The 17,878-nt window shown below is 55.1% G+C and overlaps 1 protein-coding gene across 1 annotated transcript in view; it reads right to left on the minus strand.

Annotated features, from left to right (window-relative positions):
* GALNT9 (polypeptide N-acetylgalactosaminyltransferase 9) overlaps positions 1-17,878 on the minus strand; it is a 77,320-nt gene that overhangs the window by 38,097 nt on the left and 21,345 nt on the right. Inside the window, exons 3-4 of the mRNA XM_004709626.2 lie at positions 2,312-2,478; positions 1,599-1,773 (exon numbers count right to left, since the gene is read on the minus strand). Of these exons, the coding sequence (XP_004709683.1) occupies positions 1,599-1,773; positions 2,312-2,478 (342 nt within the window). The remainder of the gene's footprint in view (positions 1-1,598; positions 1,774-2,311; positions 2,479-17,878) is intronic.

Here is a 17,878-nt window from a genome sequence, read left to right on the forward strand (position 1 = left end):
TGCAGGGCGGCCATGGGGAGTCCACTCTGTCTGTCTGTCCTGCAGGGCGGTCATGGGGAGTCCACTCTGTCTGTCTGTCCTGCAGGGCGGCCATGGACAGCTTTACTCTGTCTGTCTGTCCTGCAGGGTGGCCATGGGGAGTCCACTCTGTCTGTCTGTCCTGCAGGGCAGCCATGGGGAATCCACTCTGTCTCTGTCCTGCAGGGCATCCAGTTGCTGTGGTTTTCAGTAGGGTTCACAGTGCTGCTCTGAGAGGAGGCAGGGGGTGGGGGGTGACAGGGAGAGAGGGGAGCAAGTGGGCAGAGCCCCTGGATGCGTATGTGGGAACCAGCCAGCAGGCTGGGCGGCTGGAGCAGAGCCCTAGGGAGAGGTGGGCCATAGGCCAGCCAGGAAAGGTGGGCAGATGGTGCAGTGACCTCGGTGCACACCACTGACACGCTCAGCTGAACACGGAAAGAGTGGAGTTTCAAGTGCCCCTGTGGGGTCTCAGACTCCCCAGGGCAGGCCTCATTTCTCCATGTGGGGTCCCCACTGTGGGGTCTCAGACTCCCCAGGGCAGGCCTCATTTCTCCATGTGGGGTCCCCACTGTGGGTCACAGAGACTCCCCAGGGCAGGCCTCATTTCTCCATGTGGGGTCCCCACTGTGGGGTCTCAGAGACTCCCCAGGGCAGGCCTCATTTCTCCATGTGGGGTCCCCACTGTGGGTCACAGAGAGTTCCCAGTTCATCACTTCATTTCCCTATGTGGGTGTCCCCAAAGATGAGGGGCCACACAGACCCCAGCACCCAGCTAGAGTCTGAGAGGTATTCTCCAAGCATTGCAGGGTGGCCCAGAGGCTACAGCAAGGGGGAGGGAATGGACAGGCTCAGGCAGGGGGCCCTGCTGGCGGGAGCAGCGCACGCGCCCCATGCTCCCTCCTGCTCGGGCGCACTGCTGTGTACCTGTCTCTACGCCTGATTACTTAATTGCTACCAGCAAAGTGTTTCTCTAAATGTCGCATCTGCTAACAAGGGGCGGTCTTTGCAGCCGCAGCGCTGGCTGCCGTGAGAAGCAGTAAAGAAGAAGCTGCGCACACACAAAACTGCCCCTGGCCGGACAGGCTTGCCTGGACTGCAGTGTGGGGCCACAGGGGGTGACCCCTGGCAGCCTCCTTCCAACCCTCCCCCCACCCTCCCAGCTCAGGTGGTTTGTTTTTTCTCGATGGAAGGTTGGGGTGAGGCTCTCCGCATCCTTGTCCACAACAGCCCCTCACTTTGCGTCTCTGTGCCCCATGCCAGCCACCCTCGGAATGTTCCCGGCTTTTTCTTCATACTACGGCACATTTGAAGGAGGCCCGGCAGTGCTGTGGGTTAGGTGCTGGGCTCTCATGCCAAGTCCACACCCACAGCCCACGCGGTGTCTTCAGGGCGCCAAGGCCAGGCCGACAGAAGACCTCCGCATGCAGAACAGACGGGAGGGTCCCGGCCACCCGGGCCACCCTCTGTCCTGGAGCCTCAAGGAGACCCTGAAGGGGACCTGCCCACGTCTCCCTACCCTTCCCCGCCAAGTGCCCCCCCCCCCCAAAGCAGGCACTCTCCCTCGCCCTCCTGGCCCTCACCAGCCTGTGTTAAACTCCACGTGGGCATCAAAGAAGCCAACGACCGGGGCGGTGGCCGCCTTCCAGCCCTGCAGCCGGGCCCGGGTCAAGCCCTCACGCCTGCTGTTCCGGACGATCTTCACGAGGCCGGGGTACCGCTTATGGACGTACTGGTCCAGGTTGAACTTGAGCTCCACTGGAGGGAGAGGCAGCGAAGCATCAGCCCATGGCCCCTCAGGGAAGGGTCAGCAGAGCGCTGGCTCCCCTGGGCACCTGATGAGGCTGGCCAGTGTGAGCCGGAAGCACAGGAAGGGGGCCCGGCACACGGCCATGAAGCAAGCAGCTGCACTGGGGGTGGGGGCTGGGGGTGGGCTCCGAGCCCAGGGGCCACAGACACTCAGAAAGGCCCAAGCATGGACGTGGGGCTCCTGGCATCGGGAGGAGAGTGACAGGTGCAGGGAGAGGAGGCCTTGTCTGTAGGCCGGAGCCAACATGGCCTGTCTGGAGAACGGGGTGGGGTGGGGCGCTGAGTCTGGGGCCTAAGCAGTGGAGCCCCACGTGTTCCAGAGAAGGGCTTCCCCGGGGACTTCCCTTGTGGTCATCTTCACGGAAGCTGATCACCTGGCCTTTCTCCGAGTGGACTGGAGCCTCCCCCATGGGACTAGGAGCTGCATGGTGGCCCCTCCAAGAGACAGCCTGGAGCCCAGTATCCAGCGCCAGGCCCGTCCCCTCACCATTGTCACTGTTGTCGTCGACCAGGATGACCTCTTTGAGGAGCTGGGACGGGGTGTGATTGACCACGCTGTGCACTGACCGCAGGATGACCGAGAGGGCTTCGTTGACGAAGATGAAGACCACGGAGATCTGGGGCAGGCCCTCACGGTAAGACATGTGTCTGCACCTGAGGGCAGGTGGAGTCAGGTCAGCTGGGGCATGAAGGGACACAGGAGTCCCTGGAGGGGTCTCCCGGGCCAGCCATGCACTCGAACTGAAGGAGGGGTGACCATGAGAGGGGAGAATGGAGAGGGGCACTCGTCTGGAGCCAGGAGGGAGGGGATGCGGGGCCCCAGCGCCTTGGGCTCTGAGAAGCGACTCCCCGAGCCTTTGGGTATGCCAGTGAGAGAGGCAAGGCGTGAGACCCCTCCCCACCAGGCCTCGGCAGCCACTCCACCATCACCTGGAGGTGGGTGTCCACTAGAAGGGGGGCTCATGAGACAAGGGAGGGGCCTGAAAGCTGGAAGAGAAGCCTATGAGATGGAGGAAGGGTCTGCGAGGCAGAAGGGGGTCCCGAAGATGATGGGGGGTCCACAAAGTGGAGGAGGGCCCACGCACAAAGGAGTTGCCCGCATGATGGAGCACCTGCTCCTGCACGTGGCATTTCTCGGGGCCTGGATGATAAGCAGACACGTAAGTGGCCAGGGCTGTGATGCAGGTGCAGCAGGTGACAGGCTCAGATGGGCACTGGAGGACCGCAACAGCAGCGGGGGGGAGGCGTCCTCAAGGAGGGGATGCCTGAGTTGGGATGAAGCGCAAAGGCCACCCAGGATAGTGCTGGATCAGAGCAAGTGCCAGCATGGCAAGGTGGGGCGGTGCCCACCCACTTCTGTGATGACCCAGCAGAGAGAGCATCACGGGGAGTGTCTGGCAGCCTGGACCATCTCCTGCTCTTGGAGTCCCGAGGCCGGGGAGCTCAGAGGAAACTGAGTCGGCACTATCTCGGGAGGGCACCCTTCACATCACACACACACACACACACACACACACACACACACACACGCATGCGCGCACGCCTCCTGGTTGAGATGTGAGCTCCAGGTCGCTGGCTCTTCCATTGCCAAATGCCAATAGCCTTTAACTACTGGTCTCGGCGACACCTGCAGGTCCCACTGTCCCAAAGGTATGATTCCTGCAGCTCTGGGTTGGTCCTGTGGTCCATGGATGGACACAAAATTTCTAGTCTGCTGGCCACTTGGGATGGGGGAAGGTGGGGAGTGGGATGACGCCCCAGAGGCTAGTGGGACACTGGATCTTCTAGATAAGCTCCCAGCTTTTCAGTCCACCTAGAACAAGGCTGGGAATGGAAAAGGGTTCCCAAATTGGCTCCCACATAAAGGTGATCTGTTGTGTTTGGGGTTTGCATATGCGAGACATCTAGAGGCTTGTCTGATTCAGGTGTGGCTTGATCAGGGCTCAGAGCACATCAGCAGCAGGCACGCCTCTCTTCCTACTCTTCTCAGCTCCGTGCTGCAGAGAAAGGGCTTAGTCCCAAATGCCCTCTCCTCACCCATGCCAAGTCCAGGAGGAACACACCTCCAGTCTAGGACACGCCTCTTGTCGCAGCATCCTTACGTCTGATTGGATGAGGAGCCCTTCCGTGAACCGCTCGCTATGGCCTGGGACAAACAGGATTGGCTTGCATCATTCCTGACTCTGGAACTGTGGGACTGAGGCAGCACGGAGACCACAGGACACGAAATAGCAGAAGCAACAGGGCAGTGGGAGTCAGGGGTCAACAGGTGTCTACCAGGCTGGGGAGCAGCACAGGTTGGCTAGATCTGCATTGAACCCAGCGAGAGAGATGGCTCTCTGAGCTCAATCCTCACCTCCGGCTGGAGGGACTGGCCGTGCATGTCTGCCAAACCCAGCCAGGGATCTGGACCATCTAAACCTGCCTGCTCCACACTCTCCCTTCTCATCCCATGGACCGCCTGGCTGGGCCACCTGGACTGGTGGTGTTGGCAGGTGATCCCTCCCCTGCTTCAGCCTAGAAGAAACCTTTCCCAAGAAACCATGCTGCGCTGAGTCCTTCCCACAAGAACACACCGGCTGGGCTCACATCTGTTACAGGTCCAGTGCTGAGCCAACCTTTCTGTCAGGACAGCCCATGTTCAAAAGGACTGTGTCCACTGCCATCCAGGTGGTCCAACTCACAGTGGCCCTGCAGGACAGGGTAGAACTGCTTCGTGGGGTTCCTGAGTGTGTAAATCTTTGTGGAAGACGATGACGGCCTCATTTTCTCCCGAGGAGAGGCTGGTGGGCTGAACGCCGGCCCTGAAGCTTGCACCGCACCAGCCGGGCTCCCTGGAACATGGACAGATGAGTACCAGGCCGGTCACACAGCGAGCACCTCTGGATCTGGATCAGAGGACATTCTGTGTGTCACGGATCAGACCAGCCAGACCCAGCATCTGTGTGAGCACGCACATGCTCCTGGGCGGAGCCGTGGCTGATGAGTGGAGCAAGCTGGGGGCTGGCCTGAGTAGCCCTGTCTCAGGAAATGAGTACCCAGGCCTTTCCTCTTAGTCCATCTTAGTCTGGAAGCTCCTCTGAAATGTGTTCCACACCTGAGCTACAAGCCACCTCCCTCCACTGACAGACAGACGCCAGCTAGCCACGAGGTGTATTGGCTGGAGACTGCACAGAGCCTCCTGCGTGCATGGTGAGAATGTTGCCACCGTTACGGACTGGATTGTGCGTCCCAGAGTATGTGTCAACTCCGCTTGGCCATGATCCTCGGTGAACTTACCCTCCACTCTGTGATCCGATGTGATGATCTCATGTGTGGTAAACCCTCCCCTCTGTGACAAGAGTGAGGCAGAAATGGAGGCGGCCATGTGCGTGAGGCAGGATGGCATCTACAGGGCTGGGCTGAACCTTGAGTCAATTTCTGGAGATATACAGGAGATCAAACACGTGAGCCAACCCTTGTCTGTCAGTTCATCGTGTTGTGGCGGCTTTTATAGCTGGGAGGCGGGAAACTGTCGCTGGGAATTCAAATGGCAGCAGGGTCGCCAGAGTCAACAGCGTTCAGCGGAGCCTCCAGATGAAGAACAGACAGTGACGAGGGACTTGGCTGCCCACTTCGGAGGACACCATGCACAGGGTGGACACACGGTCAGAAGGCCTAACGAATGGACGCAGCACTTTGTCAGAGACTGTGCTGGAGGACGGGCCCCGGGGTCAGAAAGCACTCGAAGTGTGACCGTGCAGGAGCTGCTTTCTCAAGGTCAGGTCCACCTCGGGAAGGTGAATGGAGCGCAGCTTGCGGGAGTGGAGCCTTCGGGACCTTCATTTGCGGACGGTCACAACTCAAAATGAGAAGAAACAGCTACTCCTAACTGGAACTTGGCATGGACGAAGTATGAATGCAAGAAAGCCGAAGGTTGTCAACAATGAAACGGAACCCACAAAGATCAATATCTGAGGCATCCGTGAGCGGAAATGAACTGGTTTGAGCCACTTTGAATCAGAAAATCACATGCTGGGAATGGCATTGAGTTCATTGTCAGAAAGGACATGTCAAAATCTACCTTGAAGTACAATGCTGTCTGTGATGGGATTGGACATACCCACGTGCAAGAGAATGCAGTTAATGCAACTATTATTCAAATTTACACACCAACCACAAAAGCTAGCGATGTAGAAATTAAAGAATTCTACCAACGTCTTCAGTCTGAGAATGATCAAATATGCAACTGAGATGTACTGATAATTCTTGGCGATTGGAATGCAAATGTAAACAAAGAGGAAAGAACAGAGTTGGGAAATAGGGTCTTGGTGACAGAATCACAGCTGGAGATCGATCACGTGATGGAATTCTGCACAACCGACTTAGTTGTTCATAGCAAACGTCTCTGGTCAACAACACTAAGGTGACGACAGACATGGACTTCCCCAGATGGATGCACAGAAGTCAGATGGACACTGTCTGTGGGAAAACACCTCAGGAAGAGATGTGACCCAGTGGAGCCTCGTGGCAGAAGGCCTGCTGGGCTGTGGGAGGACATTGAGAACAGCGTGCATGAAGAAAGCAAGAAAGAAAATGTTAAAGTGCATATCAGAAAAGACTCTGAAATTTGCTCTCAATCATAGAGTAGCTAAAGCAAATAGAAGAACCGATGGAGCCAAAGAGCTGAATGGAAAATTCCAAAGAGCAGCTCAAGAAGACCAAGTAAAATACTATAATGAAACGTGCAAAGACCTAGAGTTAGGAAACCAGAAAGGAAGAACATACTCAACACATCTGAAATGGAGAGGACTCGTGAAAACATCCAAGCCCCGAGTTGCAATATTAAAAGATTCTATGGGCAAAATATTGAATGATGCAGGAAGCATCAAGAAACTATGGAAAGAACACACAGAGTCACTATACCAAGAGGAACTGGTTGACGTTCTACCATTTCAGGAGGTAGCGTATGATCAAGAACCAAAAGTCTGAAGGAAGAAGTTCAAGCTGCACTGAAAGCATCCACCAAAAACAAGCCTCCAGGAACTGATGGACCAGCCATTGAAATGTGTCAGCAAGCTGATGGAGCTCTGGAAGCACTCACTTGTCTGTGCCAAGAAATCTGGAAGACAGCCACTTGGCCACCTGACCAGAAGAGATCCATATCTGTACCCATTCCAAAGAAAGGTGACTCAACAGAGCGCTCAAATTATAGAATGATACTGATATCACATGCAAGTGGAATTTTGCTGAAGATCATCTGACAATCGGCACAGCAGTGCATTGACAGGGAGCTGCCAGATTCAGAAGAGGACATGGAACAAGGGACACCGTGGCAGATGTCAGATGGATCTTGGCTAAGCATAACAGGAAGATGTATAGTTCTGCTTTAGTGACTGTGCCAAGGCATTTGACTGTGTGGACCATAAACTGTGGGTGGCCTTGAGAAGCATGGGGATGCTACAACATTTCCTTGTGCTCACACAGAGCTTGTCATGAATCAAGAGGCAGTGGTGTGGACATTTAAAACAGGAAATGTGTGCATCGGGGTTGTAGCCTTTCACCGTACTTACTCAATCTGTATGCTGAGCAAATAATCCAAGAAGCTGGGTTGTAGGAAGAAGAAGACAACATCAGGTTTTGGGGAAGACTTATTAATAACTAGTGATATGAAGACAATAAACCTTGCTTGCTGCAAGTGAGGAGGACTTGAAACACTTGATGAAGATCAAGGATTGCAGCATTCAGTGTGGATTACAATTCAGTGCAAAGACAGGGATCGGTGTATGATATGAAAACAATTATGATTTATAATTTATCAAGGGGTCACGGGGGGAGGGAAAAAAAGAAGAGCTGATACCAAGCGTTCAATAGAAAGTAAATGTCTAGAAAAGAAGGATGGCAACATATGTACAAATATGCTTGATACAATTAATGTATGGATTGTTATAAGAACTGTGACAGCCCCCAATAAAATGATCTTTTAATAAAGAAATAAATAACAAAGAAGACCAAAATCTTCACAATTGGACCAATAGGTCAGATCATGATGAATGGAGAAAAGATGGAAGTTACCCAGGACTTCATTTGCTTGAATCCATAGTCGGTGCTCAGGGAAGCAGCAGTCAGGAAGTGAAAAGACATGTTGCCTTGGGTAGATCTGAAGCATAAACCCTTCAGTGTGTTGAAGAGCAAGGATGTGACTCTGAGGACTAAGGTGGGCCTGTCCCAAGCCATGGTGTTTTCAATTGCGTCATATGCATGTGAAAACTGGACACTGAATAAGGACGACCAAAGGAGAGTTGTGGTACCGGTGAAGAATATCGAAAATACCACAAATTGCCAAAAAAAGACAAACAAATATTTCTTGTAAGAAGTAAGTTCCCCTGGGAGGCCAGGATGGTGCGATGCTGTCTTGCATGCTCTGGCACACTGTCAGGAGCCGGTCCCTGGGGAATACGGCGTGCTGGGCAAAGTAGAGGCAGCCCTCAAAGAGATGGACTGCTCGGGCAGTATTTCATTCAGTGATGCGCGGGATGCCTACTGGTGAGATCAGACCCGATGGCACCTAACAACAACAACAACAACAAACAAGGGAGCAGAGATCAGAGACCTGAGAAGCGCCGCCAAAGAAGAGCTAAGAAAGAAAAGCACATCCTTTGGGTTCATGGTTCTTGCGCTGAGCCTCCTGGACCCTGGGGAAGACGGACGGACACCCAGACACACGGACCAGCCCACAGGCACTGAAACAAGGAGCTGGCAGAGGAAGAAAGCCTCCCCTTGGAGGGAGAGCTCTAAATTCAGGCTGTGACTCCACGGTAGGGGGTGGGGGTGGGGGTGGCAGCCCGGGACGCCTGGTGGGCAGTTCTGCTCGGCCAGGTGGGGTCACTGCGAGTTAGATTCGCCCCCACAGCACACAAACAAATGGACGGTTTGCGGCAACCCTTCCATCGAGCAAGCAAGACTACCGGCACCATTTTCCCAACAGCCACTGCTGGGCTCACAGCCTGCCGAGCAGAGTCACCGCCACCCGCCTGTGCTCCGGGAGCCAAAGCATGTGTGTGACCCGCTTTATGGCAGTGTCTGCTGTATGGTGATGGTCTGGTACTGAACTCGTAATGTCCCCTGCACGTGCCTGTGGGGCTTTTCTTGGGAGGTGCCATCAGGTAGCAAGATCTTACCACAGTCTGTGGGGTCTGGTGTCTTTCTTAGGGACCAACCCCACCCTCTCAAAGGAGGAGGCAAAGCCAAGGCATGGGGAAAGGCAGACACCTTGTGCAGAAACGCCTGGGCTGCCTGAGCTGGACAAGATGGGCAGGAAGGGCTGTAGGGGGGCAGAGGGAGCTTGGCTCTGCCACCGCGCAACGCAGGCCCGCTCCTGTGGCCACCAGGAAAGGCCGCGCTGGATGAGGCGTCAGTTAATGAGCCACGGCCTACGACCACGGCCACAGGGGGCACATGTGAGTGGGCCTCCGGGATCAGGACAGCTCTGTATCACCTTTCTTTTCCCAATGGGCCATGTCGTGTCTGACTTCCTATTACAACTCATTTAACAAATTACACTCATCACAAACACTTGTAGTTCAACAATTGTTGGCTAAGTTAGAAACAGCGCCGTTCATAGGCCGAAATTTTGACCAGGGCTAATTTGCATTTTTTTAATTTGAAAGAAAAAAATCTCTTTTACATATAATAGAACTCCTTTGCGTTTTTCTAAAATTATTTGTATTGGATAGTGAGCAGGAAGAAAGGGAGATTCAGCAAATGTACGTAAGGGATGAAGATGAATGGAGCAATAAAAACCTTTGTCCCTAAAGCTGATTTAAGAAAAAGAATTGCTGTGGAAGCGTCTGGAAGCGGAAGGGGTGGCAGTTGCACAGCTCGATGAACACGGCGTCCCTGACTGCACACAGAAAACTGACTGAAACGGAAAATGTCCTGCTATCTACCTTTCACCACAACGAAAAGGATGAGGGATATTCTCACATAGCCCACCGTCCAGTGTGTGTGTGTGTGTGTGTGTGTGTGGCCAACCCCACCTCTGCTGCGGTTGGTCGTTGTTCCCCTGAGCCATGACCCCACACCTTTCTTTGCCATGTTGCAGACAGGCTCGCATGCCCAGCCCCGTGGCACTCTGGCACTCACCGCGGGCTCCTGACGTGGATGGGACAGCACACCGCAACCCAGGTGCTATCACTTCAACTCCTAGCACAGCTGTGCCGCGGGGGCTTCCACGGCTGGTTGCTAGAAGTTGGCTGATTGGGTGGAGGCTCAGGGCAACGTCTTGGCTTGTTGTTGTTGCTGGTAAGTGTTAACAGGTGCCGTGCCATCCGGCGTTGCTGTGTTTGGGTCCATTGCTGCAGCCACTGCATCAGTCCATCTCATCCAGGGTTTTCGCCTTTTCCCCTGGCTTTCTACTTCACGAAGCATGGTGTCCTTCTCCGGGAACTGGTCTCTCCCGATCACATGTCCAAAGAACAGGAGGCAAAGTTCACCATCCTTGCCTGTGCGCTCAGCGCCTTCTAACCCTGCTTCTTCCAAGGCAGACTGGACTCTGTTTCTGGCCACCAGCACCATGACTCATGTGCGCTTCTCCAGCGATTGCCCTTGTTGTCAGTTGCCTCCGCATGGTCTCTGACTTCTGCTGACCTGACATGTACAGAATAAAGTGAGGGGGCTTTAGAAAGGTCCTTGGAAAATCCCATTCTCTTGTCAGTCTGTTTCCCCGCGAGCTTTTTGACGCCCCTGATGTGTTTGCTCCTCTGGAAGTCCATCCCAAACCCAGAGCCACTGCCATGGAGTCGATGTGGACTCACAGCAAGCCTGCAGGGCAGCGCTGACCGCCCTATCATCCTTCCAAGGCTGGAACACTCCTGGCAGCAGGTGGCCTCATCTCTCTCTCCGGTGCAGCGTTGGTGGATTCAACCTGCTGATGTTGGGGTTAGCGTTTTACAGGTCTGACCTCTTTGTCAACAGGGCTCCCCTCAGATTTTCACACTGTGTTCAATATTCTCAGCCAGGACATTTTGAATATATTATTCCTTCTTCGGGCACCCTTGTTCATGGTCCAGTTTCCACATGCATACGAGCTCACTGGAAGACCCGGGTGCACCTTCGTCCTCAAGGTGCGATCTTGTCTTTTCAAAACTTCAGCGAGGTCTTTGTGCACCCGATGCGCCCGATGCTCCTTGGCCTAAAAGCTGCCCATCTTTCTTTGGTTTCTTTCTAACATTTTACTGTGATCTCCGTGAAAGTTCACAGAGAAAATTGGTCTTCCGCGCAGCAGTTTGTACACATGCTGATTGGTGGCCCTGACCGCAGTCCCCAGCACGTCACAGCCCCTCCCACCTTCCTCCCTGGGCCCCCGTGCCCTTCTCCCCGCCCTTGGGCAGACTGCCTTCCTGGTCTCCGAAGGGCGGCTGTTCCAAGGACCGAGAGCCTCCCTGGTGTGACTGGCCCCTTGCAGCCCGGCCTGATTGCTGTTTGGCCAAAAGCTGAGCTCAGGGGTTGTCATTTGATTTCTTGCCTGCTGCTCCCATGGGTGCCGATCGTGACTCTAAGTGGAAAAGGAGCCTGACAATTTTGTGGTCGAGTCAGCAGCCTGGCAGGTGCCCAGACCGCTGCAAACAGCTGTGATTTCTTGTGCTGCCCTGTGGTGCTTGGCTGTGTAAACACAGCGTTCTCCTGTGTGGGCACCTCGGCCAGCCCCACCTCGTGCCCACTTCCTGCTGTCTAGGTCACATTGTTTCAATGTGCCATCCTGATACCTCCCTCCCCAGCCCTGGCGTCCAGCCTGGCTCCCACGCACCTCCTCTGAGAGAAGTGGCCTCCCAGAGGGAGCAGAGGGCTCCAGGGGCAAGGGCTCCAGGTGGGCTGAGGAAGACTCTGTGAGCAGAACCACAGGGCTCTTGCCAGGCTCTGTCGGATGGGAACAGAAACCAAGTTCATGGTGCTTGGAAAGAACGAGAGACCAACAAGAGCACAGCTCGGTCAGCCGAGGCCGGCAGGTGGGCAGGGAGAGGTGGGGGGCAGGGCGGGCTGGGACAGATGTGGGGGAGTCTGGACCCAGGAAGAGGCCCCACGTGGCACTGGGGACAGCCCCACCCAAGCACCCAGCCACGGTCAGTCTCAGCTGCCAGATGCTCAAGTAAAGATGCCCCCAACAGCTCCAGCCGGCCCCCCACCCCCCAGCGGAGAGGGCCCTGGCCTACCCTCTTCCCAGCTGAGGCCCAGCGGCCCTGCAGAGTACCCTCTGGGTCCTGTTCTGACCCTCAGCCCCCACGAGCACTTAAATCCTCCCAATGCTGCCGGATCCCCGGAGATCGACTAGCAGCAGGACTGACTGGGACAGGCACACTTCCCAAAGTTCAGCCTCTCTGTGTTCCCACGGACACGGCGTCCAGTGCAGTGACAGGCACGTCCTCGGATCTGCCTGCAGACAGGCTGAGCAAGTACAAGCACAGTCAGCCTGGCAGGAGTGTGGAGGAGACTGTGGAGCTTGACGCGAACACAGGCAGGAGGTCAACTAGGTCGTCCATGCCCCACACGGAGCCAGAGAGACAGGGCAGCTCTGCCCTCAGACGGGTTTCTGAGAGGGTGTCTAAAGCCACAGAGAGCAGGAGCAGGGGAGGTCCCTTGGCTTCCAAGGTCATGGTTAGAATGCATGGCTGGTGTGTCCCCACCGCCCAGGGGAAGCGACACTTGTGGGTTTATGGGGCGCCACTGGGACAGAGGGCTGGTCCCTCCAGAGCAGGAGCATGGCTTCGTGACGATGGGACACACACAGACTTGCTGTGAAGGACACCAGTCTTGGCCGGCAGGAGCAGAGACGCCTGGAGGGCTCACCGTGAGGGCATCTGCCTGGCATGGCCTCAGTGCACGGAGACAGCGTCTGCCCTGTGTGGGACACGCTCCCACTCTACGGAACAGCAGGCGAGCTGGGATCTGGAATGAGCAAGGCTGGAGCCAGCTCTGGCCTTCCTGCCGGCGGGAGCAACATAGGGGAAGGCAAGATGCCAGGGAGCGAGCACAGAGGCTCCCTGGTGGGGGAGGACCCCGGCCTCCCACCCTGGGTCCTGCCTGCCTCACTGGGTCCAGCCCTCATCCACACACAAGCAGTAGGACACTCCAGGGCTCACCCATGTACACACACAGACATGTGCACACTTACATACGTGCAGGGCACACACATACACACACATACAGGGACACATGCACACACTCATTCTAGCATGGGCATATAAATATACACACGTGCACACACACTCATGAACAGACACATAAGCACACAAGTGGACACATGCATGGGCCCACAACACACACACACATAAACACACCCAGCCACTTGTATGCATAAACAGACACACGGACATAACCACAGGCACAAACTCACACTGGCACACAACCACATATGTGCACACATATGAACACATGGACACACCCCTCCGTGCATTGCTCAAGCTACACATGTGCACACACATGAACATTAACGCGTACATGAGTGTGTAACCCCTGCACACACATATACATAGATAGCATGTATGTAAGCAATGGCACACGTTTGCACACAGAGTCTCTGGAGAAAGCTTTCCCCAGACTGACCCAGAGGCCCAGGAAGAACTCACCTTAGCAGCTTCACGTCCATGCATTGGAGGCCCACAGACAGACGCCCCTGTGGGGCTCAAGAGACACACAGCCCCCCCTAGTGTGCACTAGCAGTAATGCATGGTGTCCCCCAGGTACGTTGAGTGGAGAACAGGGGGGGATACGTGAGGTGTACGTTGTGGGACCTGGAATCTGTGTCCCTGCAGGGCCATGTGAGCTGGGCTCACTGGAGGCACAGCTGGGAGCAGCCCTTAGGCAGATAGTCTCAGTCACTCACCTGCCTGCTTTGGGGTGAGCCAGGCCTCAGGGGGCTCGACCACCAGCCCATAGCCCAGTCCCAGAGGGGACTCACCAGAGGCCACTCCCACTCTCAAGCTTCTCCTCCCAGGGCTCAGTGCTGGGATGGACGGTGGGGAAGGATCCGCTCTGGAGAACAGTGGGAGGTGGCTTTGCAGGCTGGCCTGCGCCCCACCAAGAGAGAGTAAGGGGTCTGTCCCATGGAAGAAGCCATGTGGCATGGGGTGTGTGTGCCTGGTGACCACCTTGTGCCCCCCTCCTCATGGAGACACTTGCCCCCACATCTCCTGCCTACACAGGATGGGTGAGGGGATTACTGGGCACAGGGTACCTGCCCACCTCCCCCCACACACACACCGTCCACTAAATCCACGCTCATTAGAGCTGTTGGCAGCTCAAACAATTAGTATGCACGAAGACCCTGCGAACGCATGACTGGGGGAAATTACTGGTGAGGATGTAGGCTACTTCTGGGAGAAGGTCATTCATTTTGATGATCCTGTTTAATTTGGATTTGCCAGTCTTACTCTCTCATCCCATGGGCCAGTCTTAATAATCAAGATCGATGTTATGTGCTTTGTGGCATAATTAAAGCCACTGCTTAATTAGAAAAGCTATCTACTTCTAGACAAAGGGAAATCAATAATGCATCTGATAGGAAGGGGGGCTCTTGCAGGGGAAGGGATGGGGCTGCCCACCAGTGAGGCGCATATGCTCACATGTGTATGCGCACGCGCGCACAAACGTGCTTGCAGGCACACGTGTACACATCACACCAGCTCACAGACACACATGTGTACACATGCACTCACACGCATGTGCTCACAGTCACGCTCACATGCACACACATGTGTTCACAGCCACACACCCACACTGACTGTCTCATACTTCCACTTTTCGGCTCCTCAAGCCAACGACTCCCCTTCTGGCTGAAGCGGTTTCAGACTGGGCTTGTTCTCACCCCTCAGCCACTAGGGCAGGATGGTCACCGTCATGGGGATCAATGCAAAGTCCTCTCCAAGGACCGTGGACACCTGGTGCCCACACAGCACAGAGGCGCCCAGGCGCCTGTGACCTGCAGGGGCTGGGTCTCTCTGTCTTAGCCATTTCTCCTGGCACCCCATTTCTGTGACGTGGGCCCGTCCAGAGGGTTTGCATGGCTCCTGCTGTCGGGAGGCAAGGGCCCCGTCCTCAGCATGGCACCGAGCGAGGAAGGCATGTGTGAAGAGGGGGCGGTGACAGAGGGAGAATGAGATGCTAGTTCTAGAAGCTCACAGGAGAGGGAAAGTGGGGCAGGTCTGGCCCACATCAGAGGAGAGAGCTGGGCTGCAGCTTCCCAGTGTCCCCCACCCCCACCGCCACCGCCAACCCATCTCCCAGGAGAAGCTGCCTCTTCGGCAGCTTGTCCTTCAGAACAGCTGTGCCAGCGCTCTCCTGTGATTGTGTTTCTCTGGACTGCCTTGGCTGAAATCCCACCCCTGCCACCCACTCACAGTGTGCCCTCAATCCAGAGACTTACCCTCCCTGCCCCCATGTCCTCTCTGAAAGATGAAAGACAGGGGTGTCGACAGTCCCTTCCTCAGAGGCTGGTCGTGAGGCTCAGGTGAGCTAATAACTGCACCTGATCTGTAGGGAGCACTCTGCAACACTTCCTAAAGTAAGGAATTGTGTGGGAGGGGTGCCCATGGAAACCTGCTTGTTGCTCTGCCCTCTGCCCCCAGCTCAGGAGCCATGAGCTCCCAGCCTGAGTCCTTTGCAGAAAGCTGTGTCTGCGTGAATAATGAGGACCCAGTGCTGCCCTGGGCTCCGTGTTCTGAAGGAAACACACAGGGCCATTCTTCAAAGGTAGGACGTTCCCAGATCGACTCCGCTGGTGCAGGAATGCCATCCTGGGCCAAGCCAGGAGAAGACCGGAAGGAGAGAAAGAAGGAAAACTCACTTGCTGCCATTGAGCCAATTCCAACTCACAGGGACTTTATGGGACAGCCCAGGGCTGCTCCTGTGGGTTTCCAAGACTGCAACCCTTTATGGAGCATAAGGGCTCGCCTTCCACTCCCACCACCCCCAGGAACAGCTGGTGGTTTTGAACTGCTGACATTGTGGTTAGTAGCCCAACTGGTAACCCACCATGCTACCCAGGCTCCTTATGACGGACAGACAGGGAAAGGGCCTCCTTTTGATCCCAGCTTATTTTCCATAGTGTGTGTGTGTGTGTGTGTGTGTGTGTGTGTGTGTGTGAGTGTGAGAGAGAGAGAGAGAGAGAGAGAGAGACCGAAGCCACCTCAGGTCCTTTGAGGGAAGAATGGTGTGTAAGTCATTAAATAAACCCACACTCGCGAAACCAGGAGCAAAGAGCTGTGGCTGTGTCGTGGAGCGCCTGTGCAGCTCTGGGCTCTCCCCATCAAGCACTCTTCCCAGCAGTGCTGCCTACTTAAAAGCTCACCCGGGAAAACCATGAGATGACCAGGTCCGTGGTCTGCAAGCGGCCAGCGGAACCCTGGATGACCAGGTCCTTTGAACTGGTAGTGGCCAGTAGAACCGAGACGATTGGCTCTTTGTCACCCTCAGGCTTGGGATGAACTCACCCCCGTGGCTCAATTTTCAACCAAACAATGCACACTACTAAAAGGGGAACAGAAACACGGAAAGATAGGAACTCCTTAGAACAAGCGACCATGCAAGATCCAAAGGCATCTGTTGCCCAGGGAGCCGCTCAGAGGGCAGGAAGGGGCAGGCGAGGAGGGTGAGGGGACACGGGAAGCCCAGGGAAGGAGTGGGATTCATGATGCTCCCTTGTGGGGGCTGCAATGGATGCACAAACTAAACATGTCTGAGTTACTGAGTGGAACACTGCTCTGCTCTGAAAACGTCTCCTGACTCACAGCAAGAGTTTGGAAACAGAAAAGGCTTGCCCCGGTGTCCCCTGTCATATCATGAGAGTGACCCACAGGTCGCAGACAGAGGTTTCTGAAAGTGGGGTGGAACCGCACCCCCTCCACAGATTGCTGGCTGAACAGGCAGATCCCTAGTCAGGCCCTGGAAGTCGGCCGGGTCTGGGGTTGTGCTGGGTGCAGCTGGTGAGTCAGACAGGCTTCTACTCACTTAGCTTTAAGAAGCAGGAAACCTGATTCCAATTTCTCTTTAAAAAATTATATATATAAAACAGAGCCATAACTGTGAGGGTAGCAGTTTTATTCTGCTGGGCAGTGTTTTATTCTTTGTTTAAAATCATACTTTCTTACTGTAAATCCAGCAGGGGTCGTGTTTGGTTCTGTTGTGCCGAGTCCCTGTGAGTGGCAACTCACTGGGCAGCACCGAACAACCGCTATAATGATAGATACCAACACGAGGCTAATTTACTGCAAGGCCCAGAGGAGCTGGATCCAGGTGTCCCCGCTCAGCTCCCTTGGCCTCTCACTGCTGCCACGATTGCAGTGGGTGCTTCGCAGGTGCACCCTGTGAGCTCAGTGCTCGCCCGCTGAATGATGCGGTGGCTGCAGCTGGCTCAGCCTCCAACCCTGTAGCCGCACCCTGTGTAAGTGGCCTCAGTTCTAAGGCTCACTCTGACTGGATGGGTTTAGGTCTCAGCCGATCTTCAGAGACCAGGATTTGGCCCAAAGTGGTGGCAAGGTCCCCGACAAGGGACTAATCCCAGCAAGGGACTAGATTGGTCACTCATCCGATTAACCACCTTCCATGAACCGGAATCAACTGGATGGCATTGAGTATGTTCAGTGAAGGAGCCAGGTAGTGCTGTGGGTTGGGCGTGGGGCTGCTACCTTCAAGGTCAGCTGTTCAAACCCAATAGCCGCTTCACAGGAGAAAGATGAGGCTTTCAGTTCTACTCTGTCCTATAGGGTCACTGTCTGATGGCAGTGAGTTTGGTTTGGTACGGTGATGAAGAGTACTTGAAGCTCTTACAGATCACGATCAAAAGACTGCAGCCGGAGTGAGCATTAGACCTTAACATGAACCAGAGTCCTGTCAGCTGCACCAACAAACACCACCAGGGAAAACAGAGAAAACGCGGAGGTTGCCAGACTACATTCAACATACACCCGCCACCAAGCCCCGTGAGAGCAGCAGCCAAGAGACCAAACGATGGGGTGCACTGGGCACACCTGCTGTACAGCCTCTTTAAAGTGTTAGAGGGCAACAATGTCACTTTGAGGAC

Source organism: Echinops telfairi, unplaced genomic scaffold (genome assembly GCF_000313985.2).
Source record: "Echinops telfairi isolate 266 unplaced genomic scaffold, ASM31398v2 ScPeMD7_7412;HRSCAF=8450, whole genome shotgun sequence".
NCBI lineage: Eukaryota > Metazoa > Chordata > Mammalia > Afrosoricida > Tenrecidae > Echinops > Echinops telfairi.